At 42.1% G+C, this 17581-nt stretch overlaps 1 protein-coding gene across 2 annotated transcripts; it reads left to right on the top strand.

Moving 5' to 3' along the window:
• Positions 1-3118: 3118 nt before the first annotated feature.
• On the top strand, positions 3119-14799 carry slc7a9 (solute carrier family 7 member 9). 2 transcript variants are annotated; one of them, XM_076999075.1, is made up of 14 exons: positions 3119-3184; positions 3456-3526; positions 4326-4450; positions 4799-4946; positions 9525-9767; positions 10011-10136; positions 10345-10444; positions 10889-10933; positions 12246-12369; positions 12584-12687; positions 13075-13171; positions 13332-13481; positions 13669-13843; positions 14020-14799. In XM_076999075.1, the coding sequence occupies exons 3-14, from the start codon at positions 4328-4330 to the stop codon at positions 14085-14087; spliced, it is 1503 nt and encodes a 500-aa protein (XP_076855190.1). In that variant the 5' UTR covers positions 3119-3184; positions 3456-3526; positions 4326-4327; the 3' UTR covers positions 14088-14799. The 2 variants fall into 2 exon arrangements, with proteins under 2 accessions (XP_076855190.1, XP_076855182.1); XM_076999067.1 differs by having other exon boundaries at positions 3135-3184; positions 3426-3526.
• The last annotated feature ends 2782 nt before the right edge of the window (positions 14800-17581 follow it).

Raw genomic sequence — 17581 nt, 5'->3', positions numbered from 1 at the left:
CTGTGGGATAGCTATGATGGACAGGGAAGACCTGTGGGCTAGCTATGATGGACAGGGAAGACCTGTGGGATAGCTATGATGGACAGGGAAGACCTGTGGGCTAGCTATGATGGACAGGGAAGACCTGTGGGCTAGCTATGATGGACAGGGAAGACCTGTGGGATAGCTATGATGGACAGGGAAGACCTGTGGGATAGCTATGATGGACAGGGAAGACCTGTGGGATAGCTATGATGGACAGGGAAGACCTGTGGGATAGTTATGATGGACAGGGAAGACCTGTGGGCTAGTTATGATGGACAGGGAAGACCTGTGGGATAGCTATGATGGACAGGGAAGACCTGTGGGCTAGCTATGATGGACAGGGAAGACCTGTGGGCTAGCTATGATGGACAGGGAAGACCTGTGGGATAGCTATGATGGACAGGGAAGACCTGTGGGCTAGTTATGATGGACAGGGAAGACCTGTGGGCTAGCTATGATGGACAGGGAAGACCTGTGGGCTAGCTATGATGGACAGGGAAGACCTGTGGGATAGTTATGATGGACAGGGAAGACCTGTGGGCTAGTTATGATGGACAGGGAAGACCTGTGGGCTAGTTATGATGGACAGGGAAGACCTGTGGGCTAGCTATGATGGACAGGGAAGACCTGTGGGCTAGCTATGATGGACAGGGAAGACCTGTGGGATAGCTATGATGGACAGGGAAGACCTGTGGGCTAGATATGATGGACAGGGAAGACCTGTGGGCTAGCTATGATGGACAGGGAAGACCTGTGGGATAGTTATGATGGACAGGGATTTCCTAGTCCCCACTCTCACCAGTTTAGTTTCAAAATGTGATTCACCATGTAATTAATTACTGGTTCTTGTTCTCAGAGCTCTGCTTTTGAAGTTTGGGAATCACAAAATCAAAAAATTCATCCACTTTGTTTTTAGAAAATTCAACAGTAGGAGTACCACACTGTAGTATGGGAAGCCCTGAAAGTAATTGTTTGAAAGTAATGTCCACTGTGCACAGAAGGGTAGAGTTGTTGTCCTAATTCTTGTGAAAATGTACAATAAAGAACTGCTTGGTCTGCTATTGTTTTAAATGTCTAACCACCCATGAGGCTTTAGTTACATTTGTGTGTTGAAGGTGTTAAGATTAATAGTTAACTTACTTCAGTCAGACCTTGTAAAAGCATACAGATTTGGCTAATTATTGACTATTGATTGAATTCTGATAAGCATTTTACTGAAAACACAGGAGCAAAAAAATAGTATAATTGTACTGTGGTTGTAACACGTCACAAACAGACACTCATGAAATGGTAACAAATGCTTAATGTGGGGAAAAAAAGGGTCAACAACACTGACAAGGTCAGAGAGCAGGGAACCATGAATTAGAAGATTAAAGGAAAAAACACAGTGACAAGACAAGACTAAAAGTAATGGGTCTTTATAGGGATGGTGAATGAGAAACAGATGAGTTCAGTTATTCATTCTGGAAATGATAATCTGCTATGTTTTGTGAAACACTGATCATGCAGGGTGACCTTTCTTGATTCTGTTTGGCATTCTGGGAAATAGAGTGGAAACCTGTAGCACTTGGCTTAATGGAGGGTTGAGTGACAGTGGTGTCTCTCTGCAACAATACAATCAGGCCAACCCATCTCCACTCGGATGTTTGCTTTGTCAGTAAGGAAGGTGAAACATCACAAAATCTAGAGAAGAGAAAAATGTTTTGCTGTGTAAACATTGAGGAACTATTCAAAAAAATATTTTTTTTTCCATAGACTGTTAAACAGTTCTAGAAAGGGTGGTAAAATGGGTGTGGTTTATCCTGAAACATTATAAAATCAGTTATAAAATCACCATCATGGGTCTATAATGAGACACATCAAATGTACAAAGAACAAATGGTTACCCAGCTGGCAAGAGGAACTGCATCATGGCCTTGAGTGAGCATGCCTAACTAGGCAGGGATAATTACACAGGAAAGCCCACAATGAGCATGCCCGGTACACAAGAGCAACAGAAGAAGAGAAGGCGGAGTCTTGGACATTACATCCAAGGGCACATATACAAAATGTGTGTTGTGTATTATGTTATATATTATTCATTTCATTGTTGTTGAATCATGTAAGATTTTACAGGTATGGTTAATAGCTGTAGGCACAGGTGTTCAAACACCTTGCCAGTGAATGAGTAAGGCAACAGTAAAGATGCTTATTTAAGTGTTTATTTGGCATGAAAGAAAAAAGTTTGTTTCAAAGTTGTAACTATATTTAAGTACAGACATGTACAAATCATGGTACATGTGAGCATTTGCATACACGCATATAGATGCCAATAACTAGGAGAAGAACTCCACACCACAATGTGCACTGTGCTCAGTAAGAGATGCAGAATGATTCTGAAGGCTAAATCAGAGATGTGGCAGTACTGCGGAGAGACCTGCAGAGAGACCTGCAGAGAGACCTGCAGAGAGAACTGCAGAGAGCAAGAGAGAATGGCATGGCATAAAAGGGCATTTTAGTCCAATCACAATTATCTCTTTTATAAACTCTTTAAATCTTTTTTATAACGTTAGAGGGTTTGTTGTTGTGTGTGATGGGAAGATCGAGATGACTGATAGGAAGGTAATCATGTTTAAACATGGACTGGGTCACCTTTGTTGTTGTGGCAGTGACATTAAAATAGAAGGGCAATAAAACGTCCTGTGGCTTAGTTGCACAATTGTATACAACTGTATAACAATTGTATATCTTTCCTTGAACCCCCAAACCATGAAAGTGAGAACAGTATGTCAGCATTTGAGGCCCAAGTGTTGCTTGGGTGGTGTGATCTGGAATCCATTCCTGACCATGGACCTACACTGTTTCTACTATATTCTCTTTTCTTCCTAAGCCCACCCCATCCATTCTACCACTCTCTCAATCCATCCAAATGGTATCGGGTGTCTCTATCAAAGAGTTATTGTGTGGGTCAGTGCACTTTCCGTGTCCAGCCAATCCCAGTTCTCTCCTCCCACATGTCATTCACCTGCTCCTATCAAAGACAAGACTGATGAAAATGAACAGCGCAGGACCCGCCTCTTCTTAAGTGTAATCAACATGAATACAAGACTGAATCAGAACTAAGGAAACAAGGAATCTAAACATACTATGAAATACAGAATGTGGAGAAGTCAGCTCTAAGGTTTGAATTTCTTTTTTGTTTTGTAGCAAAAGACGTGATCGCATTAATAGTAGAGTTTTTCACTTTGATGTGAAGTTGGTGAAAGAAATTCTGTCTGTAAATATGACAATTGCTTTAAATATATTTCACCACAAAAATACTAGATCATTCTTGAACTCTTTGGAGTTTGTTTGTACTTAGCAAGATGCATGTTGCCTTTACAAATCAAATCACAGCTCAGCTTTTACTCTTTGGATTTTAGGTTTTCTACTGAGTCCTTAATTTGTTACAGATTAATCTGCAGTCATTTATATCAAAGACCTGATTTTGGAAAGTCAGTAACAACAGTCATCACATAAGAATGTAAGTATAAAAACTGAATTATTGAGAGGAAGTAAAAGGAGTTAATACCTGTGACCCTCTCTTACACGGTTACCTCATATACATGTGTTCAGACAAAAACAGAGCTCTTCTTTGGATAGGCTACAACTAGTGTTCAATTCATCTTTTTAAAATTACTTGCTAAATATTTTTTAAATAAATAAACATTTTACTTTTATTAGGTATTTAAGGAGAAAAATAATTGTTTAGTTCTGTTCTGGCCAAGTAAAATGATTCTGAGCACAGGACAATCAGTTTGTTAAAACAAATCAACAAACAAGCAAAACAGTTGAATGCATAGGACACTGAAATCTGGCATAGAAGACTGAAATCTGGCATAGGGGCCTGAGATCTGAGTGTTTCATCATGTCATCATGTCACTGGAAGGAGCCTGCTGTGCTTTCCTCTGGGTGTTTTATGGCAGTCAAAGGCAGACATGATGACAGAACTGAGCGGAGTGGAAGTGTGTGTTAAGTCATTACTAGACTGCACCTACGGCAAAATATGGTGACATAAAGGGAATGAGATGGAGAGCTCATGTCATTTGTCACTGGTCACAGATAAAGACCTTTAACCCTTTATCTTTATGTTGGTAAAGAGCATTTGTAAATGGAGTTTGTAAAACTGTTAGCAGGCATCATTGACAAAAATAAATGTATAAAGAAAAGGAATGAATTGAGGTTAAATCTGATTTGTTTGTTTAGTGGCAAGTCACTAAAGAAGAAGTCTGACTGTGTTTAAGTGAGCCTAAGTGAGTCTGACTGAGCTTTCCAAATCACAGATATGATGGATGAGAAGTACATACGGAAGAGAAATGTCTCTCACAATGGTAGTATCACACACTCCACAGAGTCCTCCGCCAAGCAGAACAACAACAAAGAGAAAGCTACTGTGTTGCAGAAAGATGTAAGTCTGTGTGTGTATTTGTGTGTGTGTGTGTGTGTGTGTGTGTGTGTGAGAGAGAGAGAGAGAGTGAGAGAGTTTGAAAGTGAAATCAAACTATAAATTGGAAAAAGAAACTAAAAACTAGAAATCTTAGAAAGCGTAAGACTCGGTATTAGTGTCCTGAATAACAAGCAGTTGGAGAATTAAAGCAACCATACTTTTAGCCCAAAGTGCCGCAAATAATTTGAGAGGTTCTATTTCGATCTGTGCTGTGACCTGCTTTCCTCCTGGTGTATTAGGGTGTACCTGTGCTAATTGTAACGCACCCTGAAAGGCGCCCTATAAATGTACGTTTCAATTATTCATTAGGTTGGTCTGGTGAGTGGGATCAGCCTGATCGTGGGGACAATGATTGGATCCGGCATCTTCATCTCCCCTAAAGCCGTACTGGAGGGGACGGGAGCTGTGGGCCCATGTTTGTGTGTGTGGGCAGCCTGCGGCGTCCTGGCTACTCTGGGTTAGTAACGACAAAACAGAAACTGCTGGGAAAAGCCTCTAAAAGCATTGTGTGATGTTCCTATGCCTTCCAGTTTAGCCAACCAAAAGTACCAATATGAAAAAAAAAAAACACTTTAGCCATCATTATAGTTTCATCTGTAACTTTTCTGATTACATTTTTTGAACTGAACTGCCCCTGAATTAAATCTGAACACTGATTAAAACCAAAACTGTTAGCAAACTGAAAAGATGAAAAGAAACCTGATGCACCTTCGGGATATCTTCATCCTGATCCATACTGTCATGCAAGAGCTCTCTGGCTGATTATTCAGGAAAGCTACCTCTAAATTCACATGCCCATGTAGACATGGACTTGCACTAGATGTGTTAGGCTGGGGTTTGTCTTCAGCTCCTGTTGTGTGGTGGATTAGCAGAAGAAGCGCTGGCACTGACAATCCTCGACACTTCGGCAGAATCACTGGCACTCAGTTAATGCTCATTAATAATTAGTGATCAGCACTATTTCAAACAATAATTTTAGATGTTTGCATAACCCTCATTAGACCTAAATAGACCTAAATGTCAGTGTTCCTGCTAGCAGTTAGAGGAAGACTTTGATAAGAAATTGTGCTATGTTGCTTTATTTACTTGTTCTGGCTGTGCTGTTAGTCCGGCAGCAGGGTTGCCAACTCTCACGCATTGAGCGTGAGACACACGCATTTGACCGTTTTCACACGCTCTCACGCCACACTTCCGATATCTCACGCCGAAAAAAAATATCCAGTTTATTTACCTCACATCCACATATATGATTCAATACGTTACTAGTTCGCTAGCTCTGGAGCCATCCACCGGCGATATAACACTGAATCTGTGTCCCCCCCTTCAACAAAATACACTCGCCACCGGCTCCAGGTTAAAATCTCACTCCAAGCGAACGTCAAAAGTTGGCAATCCTGCGGCAGTGTGTTGGTGGTGTGTTTGCACTGCACATTAAAGATGTTGTACAAGTAAAGAATGATGCCTAGATTTAACCTAGACTATATTTAACCTAGACTAATGACGCTTCAAGTGAGGAAAACTGATGGATCAAAAAAGTTTTTAAAAAGTTTAAAAAATTACAACACGTTGTCAAAAAGCAGCTTTACAATCGTATGGGTCCCTAATGAGCAAGCCAAAGGCGACAGTGGCAAGGAAAAACTCCCTATGATGGTGGGTATTAGTAAGAAACCTCGGGAGGACCAAGACTCAAATGGGAACCCATCCTCCATTGGGGGGCCCGTTAGCACAAATGCGTATCTGTGGTCAAAATGTGGTTCTATAGTTATAGTTCTAATTCCCCGGCCAAGTAGTCACAGTCCCTTCAGTGCAGATGGTGAGCCTCAGGTAGGAGCTAGCATCAGCATGTCCTCTTACGGAAATGGCACATCCAACCCCGGCATCAGTACATCCACCGGCAAGCCAGACCATATCCTAGGTGCTTGTAGGTGCTTGCATGCAATTGTCTTAGGTAGAAGCATGCAAAAAGATAGACAATACAGGTTGAGTGTGTGGACATCAATTTAAACAACCATTGATTTAAACATACTTAGCTCATGTGCCAGTGATTAGCATGTGGCTCCAGCAGGTTAATCTATAGCAGCATAACTAAAGGGGGGGGGGGGGGGGGGGTTCAGAGGTGACCACAGTCATGAGGGCTCATTGAGACATTGCTCTCCAGCCAAGTCAATGTCACAACTAGAGTGATGCTATGACACAGCTGGATGACAGAATCAACATTTCAGATTACCAGAAGTCTCAACGTCTGGCGGCCCCCGAACCCCACACCTTACAAGGGGAATATTAACTGAAAGCTTGATTAAATAGGTGAGTCTTAAGTCTAGATTTAAAGATTGGAACTTTGTCAGAATCTCGGATTGGAGCTGGAAGGCTATTCCATAATTAAGGGAGGGGCTTTAAAGGAGAAAGCTCTGCCTCCGGCTGTAGTCTTACAAATGTTTGAAACTAAGAGAAATCCAGCATTTTGGGATCGCAAAGGGCGAGATGGGTTGTGGTAAGCAATGAGTTCACTCAGATATTGTGGGGCAAGACCATTTAACACCTTATAGGTCAACAAAAGAATTTTCAATTCAATTCGATATTTAAGCGGAAGCCAGTGTAATGCCGGGAGAGTGGGGCTAATATGATCGAATTTTCTAGCCTTAGTTAGGACTCTAGCTGCAGCATTTTGTACAAGTTGTAGCTTATTTATGGACTGTTTAGAACATCCAATTAGAAGACCATTACAGTAGTCTAATCTTGACGAAACAAACGCATGGACCAGCTTCTCTTCATCAGCTAACGAAAGTAAGTGTGTCAGCTTGGTGATATTATGTAAATGGAAAAGGCAGCCTTAGTTACACTGCAAATGTGTGTGTCAAATGAAAGATCCGAATCAGTAGTGACACCTAAACTTTTTGTGGTAGATTTAGGTGTTACTGAAAAACCATCTAGGGTAAGGGGAATATCAGCCCAATTGCTTCTAGCAGCTTTGGGCCCAAGAATCAGCACCTCAGTCTTATCGAAATTTAGTTGAAGAAAATTAGACGCCATCCAGTTTTTAATGTCCTGGATGCAGTTCTCAATCTTGAGAATAGTAGTGATATCATTCAGATGGGAAGATATATACAACTGAGTATCATCTGCGTAGCAATGGAAGCTAATATGATGCCTATGAATGATAGTGCCCAGTGGTAGCATTTATAATGAGAATAATATGGGGCCTAGTACAGATCCTTGTGGGACACCATATTTTACCTTAGTACGTTCTGAGCATTCATTATTTACTAGTACAAATTGGTAACGATCTGTCAGCTAGGACCTGAACCAGGAGAGTGCTTGACCTCTTATGCCAATGAGTGTCTTCAGCCTATTTAGTAGAATATTATGAGATTAAGGAAATTAAGAGATCGTCCAGTACTTTAGTCAGTGCCGTTTCAGTGCTGTGTTGGGGTCTAAACCCAGACTGAAATAACTCTAAGACATGTTCTGCCTGTGAGAAGGAAGAGAGTTGCTAAGAAACTATTTTCTCTAAAATGTTGGATATGAACAACAGATTAGAGTTGGACAGTTCCTGGGGATTAAGACCAGGTTTTTCAATTAGCGGCTTGATGACTGCAAGTTTAAATGAACTGGGAATGTAGCCTAGGCTCAGAGAATAGTTAATTATGGTAAGCAAAGGTTCTACATTGCTATGCAGTAATTATTTAAATAGATGGGTTGGTACGGCATCTAGTATGCATGTGAAGGGCTTAGCAGATTCTACCAATGAAATTAGCTCCTCACGACCAATTGGGGAGAAGGACTCTAAAAGTGCATCAGAGCTGACCAGACAGCTGTCAAGGTGCATTGGCAGGTTGACAGGCTCTGAGATAGCATGACAAAAAATTTTCCCTAATTTTATCAATCATATCATTAAAGAATTTCATAAAATTGTTACTGCTGCACTCTAGTGGGATTAGTGAATTGATTTGTTCATGACTCCTCGTTAGGTTAGAAACAGTTTTAAATAGGAGTCCTGAATTGTTTTTGTGTTTTTCTATTAAAGCCGATAAGTATGAGGATTTTTCTATATGGAGGGCATGCTTATATTCAATAAGGCTGCTTTTCCATGATAGTCTATAGACTTCTAACTTAGAATTTCACCATTTACGCTCCAGGATTCACGCGGCTCATTTGAGACTACGTGTGTGCTTGTTGTGCCAAGACGCTATTCTTCTCTCACTGGCTATCTTATATCGCAATGGCGCAACCTTGTCTAAAGTTGTACGAAGAGAAGTCTCGATGTGCTCGGTAAAACGCTCTAGTCCTTCCGGAGCTACAGGTGGATCAATGTTTGTCCTTTGACAAACAGAATCCTTTGATGTTCCTTTGGAATATCTGTTGTCATTATGTGGGGTTCAAGCCCTCTGCTCCTCCAGATCCCAGCCTGTTTGGGGGCATTACACCACCCCTTCAGAGTAGTGGTCCTGAACTGACTCACTTACTGCAGTTACCCCCTGTCTAGAATGACTGTGGGTGGACAGCGGGTAGCGTGTTTCAGAGGGGTGGTATGGTGTGATGTAGGGGTGTGGTGTAGAGGTGGTGTGTTGTAGGGGTGGTGTGTTGTATGGGTGGTGTGGTGTAGGTGTAGTGTGGTGTGGTGTAGGTGTGGTGTGTTGTAGGGGTGGTGTGGTGTAGGGCTGGTGTGTTGAAGCGCTTGTGAAAACCGATGCAATGTGACATCAGTTCAAAATTATAACCAGTGCAAAACTCTGCCGTGGAGATTATAGAATGGAGATTATAGAGTGGAGTTGTACTTGCAGGGAGGTTAATCAGTCATGCTCACTCATTCAGAAGCATTCCATCAATCTGCCCAAGTCACATTACCAGGGCAAAACCCCATCCTGCAGCCCAGAGAGAAATCCTCTAGTTTAATACATGGCAACCTTGCCATAAAGAACTCTGTGACCTTAGAATGAATACTACACAGTGTGCAGATAAATGCTGCTGTGTGCTTGTGTGGTCATGTGTGTGTACCGTTTTATGCATGTGCATGTGTTCTGGTGTGTGCATACAGGAGCTCTTTGTTACGTTGAACTTGGCACAATGATCACCAAGTCCGGGGGTGAGTACCCCTACCTGCTGGAAGGCTTCGGGTCTCTGACCGCATACCTTTACTCCTGGACGACCATCTTCATTCTCAAGCCTTCATCCTTCGCCATCATCGCTCTCAGCTTCGCAGAATACGCCTCCACACCTTTTTACCCAGGATGCACCCCACCCGTGCTCATCACCAAATGCCTGGCAGCGGCCTGTGTTTGTATGTGAGACTCTGTATCAGAAATGCCACAGTATGTCCTGTTTTTTAAAAGAAACAAACCCATGGAACACTAAGTCAGTTAAAAACACAGTGCAGGAGTGCACTGAAGATATTCACATTCAGCATGTTTGACATAGATACATTCAACACCAAACTGTAGTCCTCTGGGTTTATGTGGTGTGTTCTCCCTGCCTTGTGTTGTTTTGGTGATGGTGACATATGCTTGTCTCCCTCCCTACACAGCTTTGATTACAATTGTGAACTGCTTGAGCGTGAAGCTGGCCAACTATGTGCAGAACTTCTTCACTGCAGCCAAACTCCTCATCATCATCATCATAGTGGTTTCAGGCATAGTTCTCCTAGCCAAAGGTACTGCTCAGCATCAGAGAACTCGAAAGCTTAGCTATCTACATCTGGTGTGACAGGTTCTTTCATCCAGAGCCCCAGGTGTAACGTGGCTGCAGCAGAAATTCTCGCTTTGCTGTTTGTTTTTGCTAATGTTAAAATGTGAAAATGTTAAAAGCACCTATTCTGTAGATATGAAACCATGTTCAATTCTTCATGGGCTTGTGTTTAGGAAATACACAGAATTTCAGAAACGCATTTGAAGGAACAACAACCTCATTTGGGGCAATCGGACTTGCGTTTTACAACGGCCTCTGGGCGTATGATGGATGGTACGTTCAGTTTTTAGATCTACTGTTGTTGTTGCTGTTTATTTATATATTATGATTTATTATTATTTTCTGTTTTCTTCTGGGCCAATAAAGTGTTTTGAGAACATCCTTATTAACATGTCTGAGACAAATTAACTAATTAAATCTCCACAATGAGAATTCACAAAAAATCATTTGTCCATTGAATGTCTGTATGTGTGTGTATGTGTTTGTGTATGTGTGCATGTGTGTGTGCATGTGCAAGCATTAAAAGCAAGCTGTAGACAGACATAGCAATCATGACAGATGCAAATTTCTATTCTGCCATCTAGTGGCCAATTCATGCATGAACAAAAATCCTAAGAGTGTGTTTCTCTATAAAGGCCTTAATTCTACAGAGACGTATTTACATACCAGTAACAGACATTACTAACAGAATATTAAAAACTAATTTCTGCCTTCAAGGAATCAACTAAACTTCATAACTGAAGAGCTGAAAGACCCATATAGGTGAGTGAAGGTCCTTCCTGTCCCACATTGCTTCATTCTGCACTTCTGTACAATGATGCTTCCAGAAAGCAGCGTTTTACCTTTGCACCCATATTGTGTAGAATTTGTTAGATTTACTTGTTGAACAACTTTATCACTTCACACACATTACACATTATGACTGAACAGTGCTTGTCAAATTCCTTTGCTACCTCTCAAGCAGAAAATATTAATAGCAGCACGGTGACTGACAGCAGTACTGACGTTTTATGACAGGTGTTTTCAAGCAGGAAGGACAGTATCTTAATATTATCTTAACCTGAGGATATTTCTGCGTTGCTCTGGCGTAACAGTTTGGTACCACTGGCCTGTTTAAAACATCCTTGTTCACAGGGAGCATTTCTCTCCGTTCTCATCGTTCCTTAATAGATTGCTGAATCCTGCTGTTAGGCACCTCCAAAGTATCATCCCATGATCAGTGCTCCCACCACTGACCTTTGGAGCATAGTACGAGCAGGTCTGAATGAATAGTGGATTTGAATAATGATCCTTCAGTTCAGATTCTACAGCATTTCTGCCACGTCCAAGACCTGCAGCGTGCTGCAAACATTTCTAGTAGATGTCATGAGCAGTGACGTGATTTTCTTCTGTCCTTCAAAGACCAATGCGAACCCTTGAAGATTATTCACCTGTGAACACTTCAGCTATATGGCCTGCTGTAATACATTCAAACTCACAAAGTTTAGAGGTCCTGCTCCATGTTTTCCTCTAGAATACTGTTCAGTATTTGTAAATGCTGAGATCTTCCATGCTCTACACATTAACTCATTCGTTTAAGAGTCTTTTATCACTCTGTAGGACATTATCACATATTTATTCTTACAGATCAATTAGATCAAACTATTACTTCTGGATGCTGGAGGTAATACATTTCATATTATCAATTTCAGACTTAGAATTAGCTACAAAGAGCAAGGAACATTTATTTTTTACTCTGATGTTTTCTGTTGCGGTGGCTTCGTGATGTGGTGGTTAGCGCTGTCACCTCACAGCCAGGCGGTCTGGGTTCGATTCTCGTTCTGGTCTGCTCTGTGTGAAGGCTGTGTGTTCCCCCTGTGCCTGTGTGGGTTTTCGCCAGGTACTCTGATTTACTCCCACAGTCCAAAGACACGTGTGTAAGGTTGATTGGTCACTCTAAATTGCCTGTAGGTGTGTGTGTGTGTGTTGGCCATGTGGTGGACTGGTGACCTGCCCATGGTGTACCCTGCCTTTGCCTGATGATGTCTCCATACGTTTTGTATTGTTATGGTCTGCATCTCTCGTCTGTCGGCAGGAACCTTCCCTTGTCCATCATTATTGGGATTCCTCTGGTGTCAGTATGCTACGTGCTAGTCAACATTGCTTACTTCACCGTCATGAAACCTTCAGAATTACTCCAGTCTCCTGCTGTTGCTGTGGTGAGTGTAATTGTCTTGCCGACACATAATTTCAAACCGGGTTTCAGATATAATACAAATACTGAATTTCTCAGGATGGACTGTGTGCTCTTAAAAAATGTTCACTGGTAAAGGTTAGATCATCTGTCGCAGCTGTGTGGTCTATTATAGTGGAATCCCCCTGCATTTCCCTGGTTTCCTCGTGAGTTTTGTTTGTGGACTGTGTGCTCTGCAGACCTTTGGTGACAGGGTGCTGGAGCCACTGTCTTGGTTGGTGCCACTCTTTGTGGTCTTCTCCACTTTTGGTGCTGCTAATGGAAGCTGTTTTACTTCTGGAAGGTAAATACGAGGTCTGGGGAAATGTACCCTCAAAATGATCTCCTACATTAGACTTTTTTTTTAAGCTATCCACAGCACTGTGCCTAACAGCACAGAGTCCCACAAGGTAGATCTTCCCTGTTGCCTTCTGAAGTTGCTTAAGACCAGAGGTGGGCAATCTAGATTCAGAAAGTAAAAGTCCTTTCCAGGATTTTATTCAACCTCAACACAATCCAGGAAGCCTGAGCAAAACATTCTGAACCTGAAATGCCCACCTCTGCTTAAGATTTTTCAAATGTAGCTTTACCATAAATATTCATAGGTCATTTAAAGTGTGGAAAAGTATTTAAAAAGTATCAAATTTACACGATTTGCATCCTAAACATTTTTACTCTGTGCACTGCTAAGGTTGACCTATGTGGCAGGACGAGAAGGCCACATGGTGAAGCTCCTCTCTTACATCAGTCTGAGATACTACACGCCTGCACCAGCCCTCTTGTTTAACGTAAGCTGATGAGTCCATATGCAGTTGTTTCCTTCTGTACATTTGTCTCTTAACAAGATCCAAAAGTTTATTAAGCGATACTGCTGATGTACGGACCTGCGGGAACTGAGCTGCAGTCAGTCATGCCCTCATTCTCCTCTGGCTTTGGATGAAAATCCAGGGCATTCTATCTATCTTCTACGTCATCCCAGCAGACATCAACACCCTCATTAACTACTTCAGCTTTGCTCAGTGGATGTTCTACGGTCTCACTGCCTTCTCACTTATCCTCATGAGGTTCACAAGGAAACACCTACACAGGCCTGTGAAGGTAAGAAAATGGTGGTTTTATGGAGATTATTTGTAGTTCTAGTCCAATATTTTCGATTCAGGTGATACCTGCACTGTGTCTGTAACTGTTGGACCTAGAACATAGCCAGATACACTTTATAGCATGAATGTTTAATAGCATTCAGGACTAAAGTGCAAAAAAACATATTGATGTTTGTCCCTGACAGGTGCCCATAGTTATCCCTGTTGTCGTGGTGGTAGTGTCTTGCTACCTGGTTTTGGCTCCAATCATTGACAAACCTGAACTGGAGTATCTCTACTGCACGATCTTTATCTTGGGTGGATTGGTATTTTACTTCCCCTTTGTGTACTTCACGTTTGGCTGGACCCAGCGCATAATGAGTGAGTATACGTGGCAACTTTGATTTTTGATTGAGCACTGATGTCATCTGTGAGCTAATATACTGCATTGATATTTGAGTTCTTTACAATCCCAAATGTTATAAATGTAATCTATTTATAGGCAAAGTAAAAATGCAGACTGTTTTATATTTCAACTTTAATTGTTGATATTTTAGGACCCTTCACCATGCACTTTCAGCTGTTAATGGAGGTGGTCCCACCAGAGGATCATGGGATGGAGTGATAATCAACATGGACTGGGAAAGGACCAGACACTGAATAGTGCTCAGCATGGAATTGATCAGCAACCAATCTGCTTCAGAGTTGTTAAAGGGAATATGACTGCACGTTCACTAGCAAAAAAAACTTACAACTGACACACCATGTTCTTAAACTGCACAATATATAATATACTATAAATCTGTATATTGAGTCCGGTCCTCTAAGTCAACCAGCCCGTCCATGTTGTTTCTTGAACCCAGCCCCCACCTGTACCAGGTGTTCAGTGTTCCTTGGTGCAGATGTGTGGGAGGTGATCCACACACTGGGCCCAGCAGAGGTGAGACACACTGCACTATATAGAGAAGAGGGACATCTGTGGTTTAAAGCTGCTCAAAGTTATCCAACTCGATCAGGTTTTTTATCCATCAAGCACTTGTGGACACGCATGCATACAAACACACACACACACACACACGCACGCACACGCACGCACGCACACACATGCACGCACGCACGCACGCACACACACACACACACACACACACACACACACACACACACACACAGACACACATACACCGAAGCACTTATTTTGTACATACTTTCGCTTTTTTACTTTCTCGTTTTAATGAACATTTTTTGTAATGGTATGCAATGTATGAGTTGGTATTTCTGTATAAACAACCATATTAAAAGTACATTCATTCTCAGTAGGTAATAAAGGATGAACTGAGGCCATTGGCACAATCAAAAATGACTTGCAGGCAGTGGAAGGGAGCAGTTCTTAAGACCATAAAGTACAAACCACCAACCTATAGTAATAGTATATATAATATGTATGCACTATAGGTTGGTGGCGATGCATTATTATACAGTTCTACAGACAGCACTCCACATATTTAAGCATAAGCTTTATGCCAATATAACTTGGCTTATGACAGACTGAGATCAGGACCAGCACTAGGATCAGGTGTAAAGTGCACTTATTAGCCCACACTCCAAACACATGAAGGCACATTTGGGCAGTGCTCAATGGCAGAGAAGCTCCCAGAGAACATAAATGGGGTGTTGACACAGAAGATCCAGGTAAGAGTAGACCATGAAAACCAGGGAGATGTGAGTGTGTGTCTGTATGTGTGTGTCACATCGTCCTCTAGAATTATTTATCACCAGGATATTCAGTGACATCAGCTACCAGCCAAGGACAAGCAGGACACATTAAAGGAAGGAGAAACACAAATGAACACACACAAACGCACACATGAATGCACAAACCCACATGCACATACACATTTACACACAAACACACACACACACACACACACAAATTCAAATGTCACATTCAGCTCACACAGAAGAAAACACCAACCATCAAAGAGGAAAATCTCATTACAATAAAAAAGGTATTCAAATCTAATTTGCTATTACTGTTTGTATTATTTCCTCATCGAACATTTGGCTGTGACTGAAAGTGACACGTAATGTCTTTACAATAGCACTTCATCAATTTTTGTGATGCTTGGTTCAAACTGTAACTAAATGTGATCCTTCCAGCTGAGCTGATGAAACTGAAACAAGAGCAGATCAGAGTGGGGACCTGAATGCCTTCATTACATAATGCTGTATGTAACCCCTTGGCCCTAAAACCTAAACTAAAATTAGGCACATTACGATACACACCAGGGACTGATTGACCCAAGGCGGGCCACTTCAAAGAAGAATGTCTAAGGCCGAAACATCTGATGATTCTGAGGTACAATGCAATCTCCTTAGACCACACTTTGAAAAAGTCTCCTTGACCTGAACCCCCAGCACAATCTGATGTGAGCCTCAAAAACACAATTCTCTGTTTTTCCTTTATGCCAACACAGAGATAGTCAGACCTGCCTAACTTATCCATGAATGATGGGATGGTCAACAAATAAAAGGCTGTGGTGGAAAATCTAACATTTTCCTTGATGCTATGCTTTATTAGTATATGTTAAACACAATATTTACATGATAGATGTAGATGCTGGAGCTTTTTACCTATATATGTGTTATGTGTTAATCATTTAAGAAGGGCACTGAAGCCATTCAGTATCTGGTATGGCTCAGTAGGCCATAGAATTGTATTGTCTTTCCCCTGAAGGTCCTCGGCCCATTCCCGGAATATGATGTTCCTAAACTGACCTCGCTGGAGACGCCAGCTGGTCTCCTAGTCTCAACATGGAAGTGGCCACGTCGGCTCTCAGACCATCATGAGATCACCAAGCATGGGTGGGGCCTGTGGGGAGAGGCCAATATACATTTGTCAAATCATGTGTGATTTATGCCAAGTTTATCCAATCATATGCTTTAATTGCCTCATGTTCATCTCGTGAACACCTTGTGTGCTTATGGATTGAAGTATAAAAGATGAGAGTTCCCAGAGGGGAATTAGCTCTCTGTGGCAGACGCCTTGTGCGTTTGTAACAGGGGTCTCAGGGATTAATCCATACTTGCTTAATAAATTTTACTTTATTACCTTACCCAACTGCTTCTGACTTTTATTGTGCTTACCATTTTGGGTTTACAGAATTTCAACCACAATTTGGCACCCCAGATGGGACTCCGTGACTGAGTATGGCACACCTGCGCGGGAGATCTAAGCACTTAGCTCCCTAAGGCCTTACTTCATCCAGCCAACGAAAAATTGCTTTGAGCGGGTCTCGCAGGTGACCGCCTCCTTAGTGCCGGAGTTTTCCCGGAAACAAACTACAGATAAATTAATTAAACCCTGGTGAGTACAACTGAAATGTTTAGATAAACTTATTGCAGAGGTTGTGACTTCTCTCCTGGTGCGTGTATACACATTGGTGGTTACTGAGTGATTGTTGGGAATTTGTTGGGAGTCACGCTCTGTGTCTATTGTGTTTTTCAAAGATGGGCGGGTGTCAGAGTCGTACTAACAGAGAAGCCGATAAGGCACGGTGTAACCATCCTAGAATAAAATACATGAGAACATTATGGGCCCGAGAGTTTGAGTCAATTTCAAGTATGGGTTTCAAAGTGTGATTTTCCAGAGGACGGGAGTTTTAACATGAACCGGGAGGCACCATTGAAACGAAATTTGATAAGAGAACAATTTAATGGGTTTAAAGTCAACTGGGAAGCATTTGACATGTGGGAGAGGGAGGCAAAATGGTGGTAATATAAGCAGTGGCGGACTTAGAAATTTGGGGGCTCAAGGCGAATTTTGCTAGGGGGCCCATCAACATTAATATGCGAGAAATAAGTTAGCTAGTCAGGGGGCCCATACAGTGGGTTGCAGTGGGAGGGGCCGAAGGCAGTTGCCTAGTCACGCCTCTATGCAAAGACCGCCTCTGAATATAAGGTAAAATTAAAGACGAAACATGAATTTCGAAATCTCCAGTCTGTCAGGTGTGTTGCAGATCCAGACCTGGACGGACCCCGACCCACTCCCTTCGACGGCACAACCTCAAGACCCGCGGGACTGTCTCCGGGGCTTCCGACACGCCTGGTCAACCCAGTGGC

The sequence above is a fragment of the Brachyhypopomus gauderio genome, chromosome 1 (assembly GCF_052324685.1).
Source record: "Brachyhypopomus gauderio isolate BG-103 chromosome 1, BGAUD_0.2, whole genome shotgun sequence".
NCBI classification, from domain to species: Eukaryota; Metazoa; Chordata; class Actinopteri; order Gymnotiformes; family Hypopomidae; genus Brachyhypopomus; species Brachyhypopomus gauderio.
This window is presented reverse-complemented; position numbering and strand designations above follow the sequence as displayed.

Coding starts and splice junctions, on each gene's coding strand:
- slc7a9 (XM_076999075.1), top strand. CDS start 4,328: ATGATGGATGAGAAGTACATACGGAAGAGAAATGTCTCTCACAATGGT. Junction 10,137..10,344: donor CATAGTTCTCCTAGCCAAAG/GTACTGCTCAGC, acceptor GCTTGTGTTTAG/GAAATACACAGAATTTCAGA. Junction 10,934..12,245: donor GAGCTGAAAGACCCATATAG/GTGAGTGAAGGT, acceptor GTCTGTCGGCAG/GAACCTTCCCTTGTCCATCA.